The sequence below is a fragment of the Bos mutus genome, chromosome 21 (genome assembly GCF_027580195.1).
Source record: "Bos mutus isolate GX-2022 chromosome 21, NWIPB_WYAK_1.1, whole genome shotgun sequence".
NCBI lineage: Eukaryota > Metazoa > Chordata > Mammalia > Artiodactyla > Bovidae > Bos > Bos mutus.
Genome location: NC_091637.1, coordinates 19,741,978 through 19,761,091, shown reverse-complemented (window position 1 = coordinate 19,761,091; position 19,114 = coordinate 19,741,978). Strand labels below are relative to the sequence as shown.

Genomic DNA, 19,114 nt, shown 5'->3' with positions numbered 1-19,114 from the left:
ACAGGCTCTAGGCGCTTGGGCTTTCTGTGGCTGCGGCACACAGGCTCAGTGGTTGCAGCTCCCAGGCTCTAGAGCACAGGCTCAGTAGCTGTGGGCACACGGGCTTAGCTGCTCCATGGCATATGGGATCTTCCCCAACCAGGGATCAAACCCGTGTTTCCTGCATTGGCAGGTGGATTCTTTACCACTGAGCCACCTGGGAAGCCCCAATATTGACTTTCATTAATAAGATTCTTCATATCCTAGGGTTCATGTCTAATTATGGCAACTATTTCACTCACTTCTGGGCTTCCATAGTCTTTACCCAGTGTCCATACATTAAAGTACACAATGATGTAATACCGTGTAGTGAGTATCAGAGTAACTTTTGAATAAGTCTTTCACACTCTAGTAAACTAATTTGGGACTGATGAGCAGGGAAGGAAGTAGAGCAGGGGAGATTAGCTATTAACTGCTTTACCACCAAGAGCTAAATTACAGTCACTAAGGAAATAATGAAAATAGCACAACTTTCAAAATGCATAATTTCTATTTCATTATCTTCTATTATCTGATATCATCTGATCTAAAAGTAGGAGAAAGTTATGATGACATTAGTTGAATTAGTTCATACAAGCAGTAGATCTGAAAAAGCCTAATTCTCCCTAAGTGTGTTGGTATTTCCTTAATAGTGAGAAAGGTTTGCTTTTTTCTCCCTGTTAATTTACCAGAGCTTCAGATTATTTTTTAAATGAAGATCAATCATGACAGACACAGAGAAAGCCTAACCCAATTTCTTCCCATTCCTTTCTCCCAGAGGTACCCAAGTCTATGACTAGGTTTTTATTTATTTTCATTATTGCTTTTTAAATTTTTGGTGTGCTCTCGACTTCGTGTCTCATCTAACTAGTTTTTACTTCTTCTTCAGAAGATGCTTTAAGTCTGTAAATTTTCCTTTACGTATAAATTTAGCTGCATCACACCAGTTTCTTTTTTATTGAGATTTAATACTAAATATTTTCTGACATCTATGAGAGTATTTTATTTTTGTAATTAACCTTTTCTAAATTTTTAATTCTGATAAAATACACGACATAAACTTATCATCTTCATCACTTTTAATCACCACCTAGATCACTGGTATTAAGGATATTCCTAATGTGCTACCATCAACTCCATCCAGCTCCAGAATTCACCTTGTAAAACTCAAACTCTGTACCTGGTAAACAACATTCTCCATTTGTAACTAGTTTTTAAAACTACTGGACTATACTCAGGCAATGTGGCTTGTTATAAACAACAACAAACTCACATGCAGACAACTGAGAGATGGTTTTGATTATCAAAACCCAGAGAAATAAATAAGTTTTACCAGAATGACTCCATCAAACTTGAACTGGCTCCACTGAGGTTAGAGCAAGGAAACCACTTCTCCACAATAGCCGAAGTCCAGGGAGCACTGCGGCCAAGCTCCTGCTGGGCCCATTCTGGGACAGGCAGGTCTACAGAAACGAGCAGAGATGGAACAGAAGAGGCATTAGAAGAAAGCAGAGACTCCCAAGCACTTGCTCCTCCTCTCAACTGACTGCGTTCTTCCAGAGGAATTCCAAAGCAGCAGTATTAATGACGTTCCTTCAACTGCACAACCAATTCCAACAGGCCTTTGTTGTCTATGATCAGTGTGCAAACACAGGCTTCCTCACTGTTCCTCAAACACTGGACACACAAGCCTCAGCACTGACTTTTGCCACTATTACCTCCTTCACAGCCTTTGCTCACATATCACTTTTTCAACAGGGCCTGTTTGAAACTGTAACTCTCCCATCCCTTACAACTCCCCATTCCTTTTTCTCTGCTCTATTACTACAGCACTTAACTCTTTAAAACACACTACATAAATTTCCCTATTGAGTTTCCTGCCTTGTCTCCCCTGACTAGGTAAGCTTCACGACAACAGAGACCTTTATTTTGTTCTCTGATGTTCTCCTAGCAGCCGGAACAGAGCCTGACATGCAGGCACTCAACAAATATCTACTGAGTAAATATGAATGGAAGAAATATCAAATTGATTCTATTTATATCTATTTGGCATAAATAAGGTTTGTACCCTATTAGTAACAATGCAATAAAGTAGAAGGTAGACAGAACCCTAAGATTTACATGCACTTTATTAAACATATTAAAAACTAGGTTTCCTCTTATACTTTCAATTTCAAAAAGGTTTTACAGAGCCGTTGGCCTCCTCAGAAGCTTCAGGATTTCTATAAATGATTTAAAACTGCCAGAAATACTGTAGCTACTTTTACCTGTTCTATAACGGATACTAAGTTCTACTAAGAGCATACTGAAAAAAAGGTTATGATGCTAGAAACGATGGTAAACCACTGACCTGGAGTAGGCCAGTTACTGGTTCAGAAGCTTACCTGAGGTAGCAGGAACTTCAAGAGAACTGTCAATCTGTTTGAGTACACCATCCACAACTTCAGAAAAAAGGGCAGCTGAGTCCTGGGGGCTCTCTGCCACAACCGTCTGGAGAAGATGTCTTTGAGACTCAGTCTCCCTGGTGCAGAACAAGGTGAGAACTGTAGCACCGACGGAGAAGGGAGAAATAACTCCAGTGATGGGGGGCCAGCCTTCGCCAGGGTCCACATTGGCAACCTACACGAGAAGTTCTAATTAGTTGAGAACACCGTTAACATGTGTCTAAAGAAGCATGTGGTTTAGTAAAAGGATGACTGTGTCATCCAATGATTAACATAAAGGAGAAAACTGAAAGGGACTTGGGGGATACTGGTGCTGGAGCTGAACTTACTGATCCTATAATCCCAATCCCTCAATTGACAGACAAAAACCTAAGTCACCAGAAGTATATACTAAGCACTTACTATGTACTTACTGCAACTCACAGAAGCCTCATAACCACTGACATAAAAATGATTACTGGGATTTCCCTGGTGGTCTAGTGGTTAAGGCTCCAAGCCTCTACTACAGGCGGCCTGGGTTCCATTCCCGGGCGGGGAATTAAGATCCCACATGCTGCACAGTGTGGTCCAAAAAAAAAAAAAAACACTAATCCCCATTTTATAGAGGAGGAATTGAGGTTAAAGAATAAGCAACCTGCTTAAGGTCACCCAGTTAATAAAAGGCAGAAGCCAAGCGTGTTTGAATTCAAAATTCATGCTCTTAAACAGGAATCAGTTCTATCACTTGAGGGGATTTATTCAGATCATATGGTGGGCAACCGAGCTGAGACCTAATCCAGGTCACCTGACTCTGACCCCAGTGCTCTGTCGGAGTACACAACTCTTAGAACAACACCCATCCAAACGACTACCCAGTTTTCCTCTGGAATGTTTCACAATGGAATGCAGAAGATAGCAACCTTCTGAGCTTACAAAGGCAAAAGATGAAGTAAAGTAAGGAATTTGCTAGAGTTAAAAAATTCCATCACTTTTCTATCAAATCTGGGTATACATGAATTCTGCTTCAGAAGACATTAATAAGTTCGTATAACTACTGGACACTATTATATTTAATTTTACAATGTAGAGTTTTTTAAAAAATGAATTTATTATGTAAAAGTACTAAATACATAATACAATGTATTAAAAACAATGAGAAACCACCTATCATTTCACTTCCCTAATGTAATTATTCCATCTGGCCCACCACCTTTTCCCTATGTGAATATAATTTAGTTTAATTGGATTCAAGGTTACATGCAGTTCTATATGCTATTTCTTTAATAATAAGCACTATCATGACTCTATATTACTTGCAAAAACAGCACCTGTTTCATTGAGACTGTATTATGTAGGGGGCTCCCTGGCATTTTACAAATGCACTTATTTCACTTTACCCGTGTTATTAGACCAGAATAACTTACCACCTGGAAGATACCTACCAGATGTAACTCTTCAGCAGTCAGCCTGTTTACCAGGTGCTGAAATAACATCCTCTGAGTTGATCTGTCTCCATCTGGACTTTGCAGCATCCAGCTATCGGTGCCCAAAGTTCCACTTGTTGGGAGGGACCACTGGGTCACTGTGCCTTTTAGAAAAATTCTGACTGGTTTCTGAAAATGTCTCTGATGCATGGCCAAGGGCTCTAGTGTGACTGTCCATGTTTCCTGAAGCTCTTTGCCTGTGAGGAATATAGGATATTGAAATTCTAATAAAAGAAGTAGCTCCTAAAAAGAGATGCAAGGTTAATAAGAAAAAAATTACACTGCCAGCTGAGGTACCAGTATTATCACTTAGTTTACACTTCAACCCCCACTCTATCATCAACAGGCTATCATAGTAAATTCTATAAGGAAAAGCTGTATGTGACAGGAATTATAAGGGTGTGATTAATGTCAGAACTCAATAATTATGACTTAGAAATAAGTATTCAAGCAATACACACACAGGAAATCTGCTGCTTTTTAAATCCATAAAATACAGCACATCCTATCTTATGAGGTTAAATTCTAAAGACCATGTAAGACAAACCTGCTTAAATAATACTCTTGAAATTTCCTTAAATTGCCCATCATGTAAAATACAGTTTATTTATATCTCTATATAATATTGCTTGAATATACAATGATTCAGAAATTATGATTCACTATATGGCAAATCATATGATAAAGCAAATTTATGAAGATTCCTGTATGCTGGCTCTTTATGGTAATAAACACCATTTTCTACTTCAACTGACTAATTTGTTATGTCTTCTTAGTCAATCATTGATTTTCTAGGGTCTTCAATGTATCAATCTCATCTATAGGACAGTGAAACCTTACCACTCATTCGCTTCGGCACCTGACAACTCTGCAAAAAGTTGGAAAACCCTTTAAAGTCACTCAGTTGTCCTTTCTGCATGGGCTTACAGTGTACCAGACTTCAGTCCTTTCCTGTGGTATCTCTGATTTGGCTTAGACATCTTTTAATTACAAGCATTAACGGAGGGCCTAGGCTGCTAGAAATTCTAAATTCTAAAGAATTCATCGGCCTGCCTTGAAGAAATGAATGACACCAGACCAACCACTCCATCCCCACACTACCCCTGCCCCAAACAGTATTTGCTTACCTTCGACAGGGAAAAATAATGTTCCTTCTATCCGTGGAAATGAGGCTTCATACTCAGGAGAATTATAGAGCAAACAGTTTAAAGTGGAATCAGTTGGCAGAGTTGAAATCCATGAAGAGAGGTGAGGTTTACTTGACAGCTTTCTTTCACCACTGAGCAGTGTTTCCCCAGCTTTGGTAAAATCCTGGCTGAAACTTTCAAATGGCAAGATGGTGCCTCCCACATGGTAGAGCAGTTCACATACTGTCCAGTAGCCAAGGTGGTCTGGGGATTCCCAGAGCTAAAATGAAAATTACAAAGAATGTTGGGTTATTGTAAATTAGGTATTCATTGTGGTGTTGGAGAAGACTCTTGAGAGTCCCTTGGACAGCAAGGAGATCAAACCAATTTCCTAAAGGAAATCAGCCCTGAATATTCATTGGAAGGACTGATGCTGCAGTGGAAACTCCAATACTTTGGTCATCTGATGGAAAGAGCCGACTCATTGGAAAAAAACCCTGATGCTGAGAAAGATTGGAGGCAGGAGAAGGGGATGAAAGAGGATGAGATGGTTGGATGGCATCACCAACTCAATGGATGTGAGTTTGAGCAAACTCTGGGAGATGGTAGAGGACAGGGAAGCCTGGCGTGCTGCAGTCTATGGGGTCACAAAGAGTCAGACACGACTGAGCAACTGAACAACAAAAGGCATTCATAAAAGTAAGGGAAATCAGGAGAAAGTAGATATGTACATTAAAGGATCAAATTATATAATTCATGCATTGGTTGAACCAAACATAAATAATGGCCAGCATCCCATTACCATGGCTTCCTTCGTGGCTCAGACAGTAAAGAATCTGCCTGCAATGCAGGAGACACAAGTTTGCTCCCTGGGTCAGGAAGATCCCCTGGAGAAAGAAATGGCAACCCACTCCAGTATTCTTGGCTGGAGAATCCCATGGACAGAGGAGCCTGGCGGGCTATAGTCCATGGGAGTCGCAAAGAGTTAGACACATCTGAGCAACTAACACACACACATCCCATTAGTACACAGCCCAGGAATAAATGCAGTATATGCTATGCTATGCTAAGTCACTTCAGTTGTGTCCGACTCTGTGTGACCACATAGACGGCAGCCCACCAGGCTCCCCAGTCCCTGGGATTCTCCAGGCAAGAACACTGGAGTGGGTTGCCATTTCCTTCTCCAATGCATGAAAGTGAAAAGTGAAAGTGAAGTCACTCAGTCGTGTACGACTCTCAGCAACCCCATGGACTGCAGCCTACCAGGCTCCTCCGTCCATGGCATTTTCCAGGCAAGAGTACTAGAGTGGGGTGCCATTGCCAATAGGCCTTTAAGAAAGCACCTATTCAGTGAAAACAGCACTTCAAGTTCTATCTTCTGTCAAGGAACAGAAGTGATGCAAATCACTAGGGACAAATCATAAAATGTTAGAAGAAATACAAAACCATTACACATTAATAAAAGAGAACAATCATGTCTTCCACCACACAACCACAGCCAGGTGTCACCAGAGTGAGGCAGGAGCATCTCCCTTAGAGGGTTACCACCCACAGGTCTGCGTGGAGAACAAACAGGTCTTCTCAGTCCTATCTTTAGTGTTTTCACTTAAGCCTGGGACTCTTACTGTAGCCTACAGAGTCTGTACTCTGCCTCCAATCTTTCCTCCTCTAAGTATTCTAAAAACTACATACTCAATCATGCTACTTCTGTGAAGACTCATACAGGCTTCCCACTGCCCTACTGTAATGGTGATAGAGCCCTTTAAACCCAGCTCTAAACAACTTTTGCAAAGACACTATCCTTCCCTCACTCGTTCCTACGTCCCAGGCACACTGAACCATTTGCTGTTTCCTGAACATGCCATATTTTATAACGTTTCCATGTTTTCGCTGGTTCTGTTTGCTGTGTCTTCCCCTTCCATTTTCACCAACTGGATACTCATTATAATTCACTATCTAGCTCAAACCCTGCTGTCCCCGTAAAAGCATTCCTTACTCCATCACACATAGCTGACTCTTCATCCAACTTTCTTTTAACAAACTTTTATTGAGCCACCATACGTGCCACTGAGCCCGGCTAGGACCTGGGACCCTTTATTGGAGTGAGTGCACCTGGACAGACGAATTCAGAGAAATTATGAGGGACTAAAAGGAGCTGTATGCAGCCAGGGCAACTCTGAACAATATGATACAAAAAGGCCACAGATCAACTGCCATTTCTGAGGTGTTGAGAGCAAAAGCAGGGTACTGAGCATGATCCTGTACACAGCACCACCTGGGGGGGGAGGGGGACAGTCCACCCAAGCTATACCTCCACCCAACCCACCCATCTGCTCCACGGCACCCCATGTAAGAAACCAGATCCCTGCCTGTCTCCTAAGGGCACCTGTTTCTTGTTCTTGCTCCCTCAAGCAGTACAAGTCCCAGCAAAACCTAGACTGAATCTTTCATCTAGCCTCTCACCAATTTCTGTTGATTACAGAGTCCAAGGACCCAAGTCGATAAAACCATGAATTAGCAAAACATAGTCCCTATCTTTGTTGATTTTAAAGCCAAGCGTGGGGTGAGTAAAACAGCAATAACATGTAAAATTTAACTCAGAACCACAATATACTGTACAATATTCAGGCACTATGGGGTTTCTCAGGTGGCAAGAATCCGCTGCCTGCCAATGCAGGACATGCAGGTTCAATCCCTGGGTCAGGAAGATCCCCGGGAGGAGGAAATGGCAACCCACTCCAGTATTCTTGCCTAGAGAATCCCATGGACAGAGGAGGCTGGCAGGCTACAGTTCATGGGATCACAAAGAGTCAGACACAACTTAGCACACATTGTTACATGAAGGAGCACCTCCCCTAGAATACATTGATCATGCTGGTTTGCCTACTTCACAGATGAGCTAACAACTGTAAACCATAAATTGCTATGTGAATGTGAAAAATTAAAACCAGAAGGGCCTTCCAGGTCATCTCCACATTTTTGATTATATCAAAGTTCAAAGAGGGGCATAAGGGTGCCCAGGTTCACAGCAAGGCAACGACACTCCAGTCCAAGAACCCAGGACTCTCCTGACAGCGCTCTTAACGTAGGGGTCATGGCCCTGATGGACTTGGACGAATCGATTGAACAGTTTAGGAACAGTAGTTAAAGGAAAAAAGCCATGAAAGAAAATTATCAGAGCACAACAGAACACATCATGTACGGTGAAGATAAGCAATGTACTGCAAATGTTTTGCTCTGGTTGTGCCTGTCACTTTGGAAAACGCTGCCATAGACTAATCAATTGTTATTTAATGTTACCACCAAGGCAGCCACACCCTTGCTCATTGGCTAAGGGGGAGAGTGGTAAGCTAATTCAGGTATCATAGATTCTGATTAGGATTTTCTGCCCAAGGGAAACAAAAAATGTGTTGAAACTGTTTCAGCCAGAAGACCAGGAAAAAAATTTTTTCTTAGCAAATTAAAACTTTCTTAGTAAGGAAAACTTTAAAAAGGAGCTGAGAAGGACATTAGCTTTGGTTAAAAATACATGTACATGGGGCCTTCCCTATGGTACAGTGGGTAAGACTCCACACTTCCAGAGCAGAGAGCCTAGGTTTGATCCTTGGTCAGGGAACTAGATCCCACAGGCCACAGCTAAGAGTTTGCATGTCACAACCAAGACCACAAGCAGTCAAATAGAGAAATACTAAAAATATACACATAAATGTACATGACTTTCATCAAGAGGCTTTTTAGTTCCTCTTCACTTTCTGCCATAAGGGTGGTGTCATCTGCATATCTGAGGTTATTGATATTTCTCCCGGTACTCTTGATTCCAGCTTGTGCTTCTTCCAGTCCAGCGTTTCTCATGATGTACTCTGCATAGAAGTTAAATAAGCAGGCTGACAATATACAGCCTTGACGTACTTCTTTTTCTATTTGGAACCAGTCTGTTGTTCCATGTCAGTTCTAACTGTTGCTTCCTGACCTGCATATAGGTTTCTCAAGAGGCAGGTCAGGTGGTCTGGTATGCCTATCTCTTTCAAAATTTCCCATAGTTTATTGTGATCCAGTCAAAGGCTTTGGCATAGTCAATAAAACAGAAATAGATGTTTTTCTGGAACTCTCTTGCTTTTTCTATGATCCAGCGGATGTTGGCAATTTGATCTCTGGTTCCTCTGCCTTTTCTAAAACCAGCTTGAACATCTGGAAGTTCATGGTTCACGTATTGCTGAAGCCTGGCTTGGAGAAGTTTGAGCATTACTTTACTAGCGTGTGAGATGAGTGCAATTGTGGGATAGTTTGAGCATTCTTTGGCATTGCCTTTCTTTGGGAGTGGAATGAAAACTGACCTTTTCCAGTCCTGTGGCCACTGCTGACTTTTCCAAATTTGCTGGCATACTGAGTGCAGCACTTTCACAGCATCATCTTTCAGGATTTGAAATAGCTCAACTGGAATTCCATCACCTCCATTAGCTTTGTTCGCAGTGATGCTTTCTAAGACCCACTTGACTTCACATTCCAGGATGTCTGGCTCTAGGTCAGTGATCACACCATTGTGATTATCTGAGTTGTGAAGATCTTTTTTGTACAGTTCTTCTGTGTATTCTTGCCACCTCTTAATATCTTCTGCTTCTGTTAGGTCCATACCATTTCTGTCCTTTATTGAGCCCATCTTTGCATGAAATGTTCCCTTGGTATCTCTAATTTTCTTGAGGAGACCTCTTGTCTCTCCCATTCTGTTGTTTTCCTCTATTTCTTTGCATTGATCACTGAGGAAGGTTTTCTTATGTCTTCTTGCTATTCTTTGGAACTCTGCATTCAAATGGGAATATCTTTTTCTTTTCTCCTTTGCTTTTCACTTCTCTTCTTTTCATAGCTATTTGTAAGGTCTCCTTACACAGCCATTTTGCTTTTTTGCATTTCTTTTCCATAGGGATGGTCTTGATCCTTGTCTCCTGTACAATGTCACAAACCTCCGTCCATAGTTCATCAGGCACTCTATTAGATCTAGTCCCTTAAGTCTATTTCTCACTTCCACTATATAATCATAAGGGATTTGATTTAGGTCATACCTGAATGATGAAAGTGAAAGAGGAGAGTGAAAAAGTTGGCTTAAAGCTCAACATTCAGAAAACTAAGATCATGGCATCTGGTCCCATCGCTTCATGGCATATAGATGGGGAAACAGGGTAAACAGTGGAAACAGTGTCGGCCTTTATTTTTGGGGGCTCCAAAATCACATGGTGACTGCAGCCATGAAATTAAAAGACGTTTAGCCTTGGAAGGCAAGTTATGACCAACCTAGAGAGCATACTCAAAAGCATACTCAAAAGCAGAGACATTACTTTGCCAACAAAGGTCCATCTAGTTAAGGCTATGGTTTTTCTGGTGGTCATGTATAGATGTAAGAGTTAGACTGTGAAGAAAGCTGAGCACCGAAGAATTGATGCTTTTGAACTGTGGTGTTGGAGAAGACTCTTGAGAGTCCCTTGGACTGCAAGGAGATCCAACCAGTCCATGCTAAAGGAGATCAGTCCTGGGTGTTCATTGGAAGGACTGATGCTGGTGCTGAAACTCCAATACTTTGGCCACCTCATGCGAAGAGCTGACTCATTGGAAAAGACCCTGATGCTGGGAGGGATTGGGGGCAGGAGGAGACAGAGGATGAGATGGCTGGATGGCATCACCGACTCGATGGACGCTGAGTTTGAGTGAACTCTGGGAGTTGGTGATGAACAGGGAGGCCTGGCATACTGCAGTTCATGGGGTCACAAATAGTCGGACACGACTGAGTGACTGAACTGAACTGATGTACGTGACTAAAAAAAAACCACCAGTATACATATAGAATATAGCAATGTTTTTATTCTTATGCATATTATGGACTAAGTAATAGACAAGTCCTAGTGGCAGTTTCAAATTTAGGAATTTATAAATCTGCACAAGACTATAAGCTCCAAGACTGCAGGGACTACATCTGTCTGGTTCCCAAATGGTGCACTCAGTATTCAGCATATCAGCATATGGTGGTGATATGGTTTAGCCACTGAGTTGTATCCAACTCTTCTGACCCTGTGGACTGTAGCCCGCCAGGCTCCTGTGTCCAGCATGGTATGCACTGAGTAAATCAGAAGCATAAGGTTGAAAATGTGAGAAGGGCCTCTCATGCTCCCTTCTAACTGATGTCTTTGTGGATTCCCTTCTGCCTGAGTCTGTTTCTCCCAGTTCTACTTCCCAGACTGTAAACTCCACAAGGCAGGCCCTGGAATTTCTCTTCTTTCTACTCTCATTGTGAGAGCTCCCCAAGGACAGAATGCAAGTCTCCCTTTCACCTTTGCAGTATGGCAAAGCAGAGGCTTCTGAATACGAAAAATTAGATCTACACTAGAAAAAAATTTCCAGAAAAGCTTAAGATTGTTTGATGGGCTTTTTCTCACAGGAAACAACATAACAAATGGAGGAAGGCTCAGAGAAGATCCACCTCTGCAGGTGATGGAATGTGAAACCTGGGAAAATATTTAAATAGACACTGTCAACCTACTTATTTTAATATCATTCTGAAAAAAAAAAAAAAAATCTTCAAGCCCTTTCTGCTAAGACTTCTTTCTAGCCAACATCTGATATAATACAATTTCAGAATACAGATTCTCTGATGTGATTGAGTATCAATTATCCCAAATCGAGCACTAATTCGTTGTGTACTGTGTCCAACACCTAATTCGCTGTCTTCACCAACACTTTTAGGATTCCATCTTCTCCATCAATGTTTACCACCCCCTTAAACATTTTTGCCTTTTTCTTTTCTTTGACAAGTCACTGCTGGCTTATTTGGCATTTGCTACATCTTTCTTGGGCTTTATATGTAAAAGTAATTCGGAAATTTTAACCCAGTATATCATTATTTGTCTTAAGTATCTCATTTCCCATTTGCAGCCTTGCACTTCTACCTCAGAGACATGTTTCCAATAGATGCAATCACATCTTTCATCTGGTTAAGCCACTTTCCCTATCAGAACAAAATCTGAATTTATTACCTTGGCCCTACAGAGAGGCCTCTGCTACCTTCTAACTTCCTCTACTCTGGTGCTTGCCCCTTGCCTAGCAGTTTCAGCATACCCAGTTTCTAAAACAAAAGAGGCTCGTTTTCCACTCAGATCTTTACACTGGAATGTTCTCTTTGCCAGGAATGTTTGTTCCCAACATCACATTCCTCCTCCTTCACCATTCCATTCTCTGTTCAAAAAGGTCTTCCCTGACTACTAACCTATGTACCACTGCCTCCAGCTTCTACCTCCTCTGCCCCACCCTCAGCCTCTTACTCAGCTTTATTCTCGAGCATAATTTGAAATCCTATCACTCACTTGCTCATCTGTTAACCTTCCCTGTGTAATATTTCTTCCCCCAGAAGGTAAACTCCACCTGGCTGACCACCACCTGCCCAGCAGCTAAAACAATGTAGTGGGTACACAATGTAGTGACTCCTCAAATTAAATTATTAACTGACAATGTAAAGTGATCAGAAGAAAATAATGGACATATAAATATATACTTATCACAGCACTTAACTACAGCAGGGGATCCACTGCCTCACCAAAAATTCAAATTAGCCATTTAGGACTGTAAGTAGGTAAGAATTTGTTCATTTGGCCAACAAATATTTCCTCAACACCTCTAACACAGGAGACAAGAGAGAGATGTGTGGCTGCCTCTGAGGTTATTTTTAAACTTGATGGAAGGTGGGTGACTGCACACCTGGAACATATAATGGAGAAAGGGTAAGTGCCACAAAAGTGTTTGGCAATTCAGAAGTTGAGATTGAGTAAGCTGCCATGTGGCAAAGGCCCTAAAGAATGAAAAACTGAAACTGTTAGTCACTCAGTCCTGTCCAACTTTTTGACACCCCATAGACAGTAGGCAATGGCACCCCACTCCAGTACTCTTGCCTGGAAAATCCCATGGACGGAGGAGCCTGGTCCAGGGCTGCAGTCCATAGGGTCGCTAAGAGTCAGACACGACTGAGAGACTTCACTTTCACTTTTCACTTTCACGCATTGGAGAAGGAAATGGCAACCCACTCCAGTGTTCTTGCCTGGAGAATCCCAGGGACGGGGCAGCCTAGTGGGCTTCCGTCTATGGGGTCGCACAGAGTCGGACACGACTGAAGCGACGCAGCAGCAGCAGACAGTAGCCCACCAGGCTCCTCTGTCCATCGGATTCTCCAGGCAAAAATACTGAAGTCGGTTACTATTTCCTTCTCCAGGGGATCTTCCAGACCCGATGGAACCTGGGTCTTTAAACTGGCACAAAAGAGCAGTGGCATTTCAAGTGACTAAGACAGTACAAGCTGTGACGATCTGTTGGGCAACTAGATTATGTTTCAGACAGGCTGGAACATGAGTCATGTGTAGAAAAAAATGAAGTCTGGAAAGACAGATAGGACCTAAATAGTGAAGGTCCTCAAATGAGTTGACTCAGTAGGTATTCAGGGCCTACCTATCCCGGTGTGATGACTGTAGGGATGTGCTGTGACTCCAGGACTTTCCTTCGGAAGGGACACCTGTTGGTCATGTTAGTCTCCTTCTGGGTCCAGGGGCTGCTCGGCAGACACTTGCCAAGTTCTGGTTCATTAGAACCAGTGCACCGTTTAATCTTACCTTTGGCCATTCGGTGGTATCCACCCAGTAGAGGGTGATTTTTCGAGTTCTCATGACTTCCTGGACTTTCCTGGGCAGCAACTTCTCCATCACCTGCTTAGGAGTAGGCGGCAGGCGCTGGGCCTGGGCCTCGGAACCGGACACGAACTGCAGCAGCTCCCTCTGCGAGTGCGGACAGGGGGCCAGGAGGAAGACGGCGTTGACAAAGCCCCCGAGCGCAGACTCGGCCTCCCTGGCCTCGCCCTCCACGTCCAGCAGTCTTCTCCCGCTATTACGCAGAATCGGCTTGGTGGGCGACGTGATCTCGGGCCGGTCCCACTGATAGTCTAGCAGCGTCTCCATGAGCGCGCTGTGAGTGTGGCTGGCCCTGGGCGCCGGGCCGGGCAGGTGGGCGCCCTGGGCGCCATCCCCGAGCCGGGCCTCCAGCTCCTCCTCAAAGTCCTCCCAGGAGCGGACCCCCAGCTCTCGGAAGTCAGAGACGCGGGAAGGCCGGCTCCGCGCCCCCTGAGAGTCAAAGAATCTGAAGGCCCAGCGGACCCTGGCCAGGCCGAACCGGCAACTCAGGTAAGTGAGAAGGCGCAGGGCAGCTCGCCGGACCAGGCTCTCACCAGCGACGCCTCCCGCGGTGTCCAGCAGCAGCATTACGTTGTGGCAGCAGGCCATGTCTCCCGCCCCACTGCCTCAGGGTTCGAGACCGGACCTGCGCCGCTTTCTCCTAGGCCCTTGCTTCAGGGAACCAGCGCCATCCTCCGCTTCCCTCAGGGACTCTGGTCGAAAAGCTCCCGCGCTCTCCAAGGGCCGCTGGCATTGGTGGAGCTAACTCCCAAACTCAGCTCCAATTGGTCGCTTGCCTTACGCAAGTTACGTGAGTAACTTTCATCCTTGGCGTTGATTGGAAGAGCGATGGAGAAGACCTGGGCTTGCTTGGTGGAGGGCGGGACTGTGGGCGGGACGCTTTGTTCCGGGAAAAACTTAACGTTCATTGGCCTGAGCCTCCGTTTTAAAATTTAAAGAGGTGGTGCCTGCGGCCTGTCTTTAGGTTTCCGTTTTCTGGAGGACTGTGCTTGTGCGGGCGGAGAAGGCGATGGCACCCCACTCTAGTACTCTTGCCTGGAAAATCCCATGGATGGAGGAGTCTGGTAGGCTGAAGTCCATGGGGTCGCTAAGAGTCGGATACGACTGAGCGACTTCACTTTCACTTTTCACTTTCATGCATTGGAGAAGGAAATGGCAACCCACTCCAGTGTTCTTGCCTGGAGAATCCCAGGGACGGGGGAGCCTGGTGGACTGCCGTCTATGGCGTTGCACAGAGTCGGACACGACTGAAGCGACTTAGCAGCAGCAGCAGTACTTGTGCGGGAGGTATTTACTAAGACCTTGAAAATAGTAGGGGAAGAGAATTTGGGGTAGTTTGAATTGAACTGATTTGTAAGCCACCCTAAACTTTCTATGGAGTGGGATCTGAAGACGAAGACAAGCTTTCTCTAAGAAAAAAATATTAGAAATTATAAGTTCAGTCTCTTTGCCCTAGTTTCTAGGCGTTTCTGTTGAAGAAGGTAATTGAAGATTGGGATAAAAGTTTAACTTGAGGAAAAAAAAGGAAACGGCTTGAGTGATTAAATAAGTTATGGTACACTTCCAAGGGGGAACATCGTGCAAATTTTAATGTTTTTATACGTAGTGTTAAATGAAAAAAAGACCGCAAAACCACACATGCAATGAGATCCCAAAATTTTCTGTCTACCTGCATATATATTTTTAAACTGTTAATACTGTGTAGGGAAAATTTAAGTGTATCTGGTAATAAGATGGTGATGGTTTTAAAGGTTTGTTTTGGCTTTTTTTGTTGCATTTTCCAAGTTTTCTACAGTTCTATATTTTTTTTATTTTGCCTTTACATTCGAGGAGAATATTTTTTTTAATATATTTATTTTAAATTGAAGGATAATTGCTTCACAATACTGTGTTGGTTTCTGCCATACATCAACATGAATTGGCCATAGGTATACATATGTCCCTTCTCAGGGAGAATATTCTTGATGAAAAGGATCCTTCTGTTGCAAATAGAAGAATCCTCAATTGTAGAAAAAGTTGTGGCTCTAGATCCTAGAGATTCCTATTATTGGTTCTAACAGCAGAGGAGAATCTAAACTTTCTAGCTGGAACTGGGCTACCTTAAATATTCTTCCAATCCTGAGATTCTCTGAGCCAATTGTCTCAAGAAAGACCATTAAAGATGCTTTGTAGATTTATTCCCTGACATTTCCTAATCCATCGACTGTCAAAGCAACAAACATTTTTTTAGTGTTAATTTGTCAAGTGAAAGTCAGTCAGTCCTGTCTGACTCTTTGGGACCCGATGGACTGTAGACTGTCAGGCTCCTCTGTCCATGGAATTCTCCAGGCAAGAATACTGGAGTGGGTAGCCAAATGCTTCTCCAGAGGATCTTGCTTACTAAAAACACGCACACCTGTTCATCATTCATTCAATAAATAATCATTACAGGGAACAAAAGAGCTAACTGTCCTTGCCCTGAGAAGCTTACATTCCAGTAGGGAGAGCCAAAGAAGGAAGTAACATATATGTTGCTGCTGCTGCTGCTAAGTCGCTTCAGTCGTGTCCGATGTTAGGTGATGATAAAAGCTTTGGAGTAGAATTAGGTGGAAGAAGTAACATAGAGTAGGTAGGAGTATGCAGTTTCAAATAGGGCAGTCAGGGAAGCCACTTGGACACAAAGGGAGAGAGGCCCTGTGAACATCTGGGAGCAGAGGGTTTCAGGAAGAGGGAAGAGCAGGTGCAAAAATCCTAGGACAGGATTTTGCTCCCTATTCACCAAGCTAATTTCTAAAGAGTTATTATTAGACTCTTGCTTTGACAAATAGAGGAAACTGAAGCTCAGAGCAGTTGAAGAGTCTCCATGATTTTATACACAGCAGAATCACAAATGGGATCAAATTCAGATTCCAAAAAGCAGGTTCCCAGGGTACAATGCTTACAACCTAGATTGAAAAATCAGCTTCATAAGGAGGGGCTTATTATAGAATACTTTTAAGAGTAAAGTTGATTGGTTAGGTCTTCATTTAGAACAATGACAGGGATCTGGCTATTCTGCACTTCTTCTCCCCGCTGCATTCAGCAATCTCCCTTAAAGTTTCTTTATTTAATATTTGTTTCTCTTTCTCTCCCTGTTTTCTACTCTTTTATTGGGTTGGCCAATATACCCCAATTGTATTCAAGGTCAGAAGAAGAGAGCAGATCCCAAGGCAAGAAAGCAAAGCTTTCACAGAATCCATCCCACCATCAGATTGTGACTTCAGTCTCAGTGGGTCACACAGCACTACCTCTAGCTGCAAGGGAGCCTGGGGAACTTGGGAAGACCGACTGAGAGGTCTATGTTGGATGGATCATTTTCACAGATGCTGAAGTAGGGGCAGTGGTAGAGAGAGACAGAGCCTGTGGCCCAAATGCTCAGTGACCGAGGTAAGGATCTACAGATGACGGTGACAAGGAGATAGGGTACAGTTTAACATCAGAAAGCCTGGGGTTTTATGGAGAAAGGAAAAGGACAGCTTCCCCCCACCTGCAGGCCAGGTGGAATGAGTGGTGGGAGAGGGAAAAAGGCCCATACTTGGGGAAACTACATTGGAAGTAGTATCAGCAGGCGTTAGCCGGGTTTCCAAAAGAGCAGGAAGGTGAAGATCTGAGGACATAGATAAGTTTGTTCACGGTGCACTGCCATTCCAGCAAACACTACAGGGGGTCAAGGAAGGGTGGGAGATGGGGTCTTAGGGGAAGTACGGAGCGGTAAGGGGTTAAATCCAGGTGATGAAGGTTACCTGGGAAGCCTGGAAAAAGAAGGGCCGAGGGTTCAGTGCAGGACTCAGAAACCATGCTAGGTATTTAAAGCAGGAAGAATTTAATACATGCATTGAATATCTACCTAGACTGAAAGGAGACAACCTCTCTCTATAGTAAGACAATGTGGCAGCAAGAGAAGCCCACATATTTAGAGAGTGCACCACAGTGGGAAGCCTGAGCACCACAAATACAGAGTAGCCCCCACTTGCTGCAGCGAGAGAAAGCCTGCGTGCAGCAGCACAGACCCAGCGCAGCCCTGAGTAAATAAAGAAACATCCTCTCATACCCTTAAAAAAAAAATTCCAGCTCCCCACTTGGCCTTCTCTGATGCCACTCTGACCAGGGAGGGGGCCACCTCATGATGTCCAAGTCTGGAATTGTAGACTCCCTACGGGGCTAAGCCATCGAGTTGTGTTTTTTGTTTTTTTTTAAATTCTGGCCAGACTGAAGTGATTTATTATTGCCTAAAAGTTTTCTCTTACTAGCCTTCCCCTTTCCTGTTCTTTTGACTAGAGAGAGCAGGTTTTGTTGGGTTTTTTTGCCTGCGTCCTTTATTAGATTGCCACTTCTCCAGTACCTAGTTCGATATGAAAGGCATAAAGGAAACCCAGAGTACACACTGCTATGTCATTTCTTGGGTCTCAAGAGGTCTGGCCAGTCTGCCTCTTCTTGCAAACTCTCAGGATATTCTTATGTTTGTTTATATAGAATGTCCAGGGGAACTTTAGCTTTTACTAGTCAGAAGACTAGAAATAAATATGCCTACTCCATTTTGTCTGGAACCAGAAGTCAGGAATCATTGTTTTTATTGAAACATCACATTGCACTGTATTTGAAAAGTGAAAGTGTTAGTCTGTCAGTTGTGTCTGACTCCTTTTGACCCCATGGACTGTAGCCAGCTGGGGTCCTCTATCCGTGGAATTCTCCAGGCAAGAAAACTGGAGTGGCTTGCCGTTCCCTTCTTCAGGGGATCATCCCGACCCAGGGACTGACTCCAGGCCTCCCACATTGCAGGCAGATTCTTTACTGCTGAGCCACCAGGGAAGCCCTGTTGTACTGTATTTAAGCTATCTCTTTCAGAGTGTGTTTCACATCTACAGTGAGGGCAAGAACTGTGTTTTATTTGTCTTTGCATCCCTAGTGTCTAGAAGAGTAGCAATCAGTTATTTTTTTACTGTGCTATTCCCTTTTATTTTTTATTTATTTTTAATGGATTATTGCTTTATAGTATTGTGTTTGTTTCTACCAAACATCAACATCAATTTTTTTTTTTTTTAATGGAATCGTGGATGGAGGAGCCTGGTGGGCTGCAGTCCATGGGGTCGCTAAGAGTCAGACACGACTGAGCAACTTCACTTTCACTTTTCATGCATTGGAGAAGGAAATGGCAACCCACTCCAGTGTTCTTGCCTGGAGAATCCCAGGGACGGGGGAGCCTGGTGGGCTGCCGCCTATGGAGTCGCACAGAGTCGGACACTACTGAAGCGACTTAGCAGCAGCAGCAGTATGTTATCAAGCATCTTTGTATTTCCCCAAACCCACTCCAGTACTCTTGCCTGGAAAAT

At 43.5% G+C, this 19,114-nt stretch overlaps 1 protein-coding gene across 1 annotated transcript in view; it reads right to left on the bottom strand.

The window, feature by feature from the left end:
* The window catches only part of TICRR (TOPBP1 interacting checkpoint and replication regulator), a 42,253-nt gene extending 27,797 nt beyond the window's left edge, over positions 1–14,456 (bottom strand). Inside the window, exons 1-5 of the mRNA XM_070358255.1 lie at positions 13,692–14,456; positions 5,053–5,332; positions 3,884–4,122; positions 2,403–2,637; positions 1,352–1,481 (exon numbers count right to left, since the gene is read on the bottom strand). Coding sequence (XP_070214356.1) covers positions 1,352–1,481; positions 2,403–2,637; positions 3,884–4,122; positions 5,053–5,332; positions 13,692–14,354 — 1,547 coding nt within the window. The 5' untranslated portion in view covers positions 14,355–14,456. The remainder of the gene's footprint in view (positions 1–1,351; positions 1,482–2,402; positions 2,638–3,883; positions 4,123–5,052; positions 5,333–13,691) is intronic.
* Between the last annotated feature and the right edge of the window lie 4,658 nt (positions 14,457–19,114).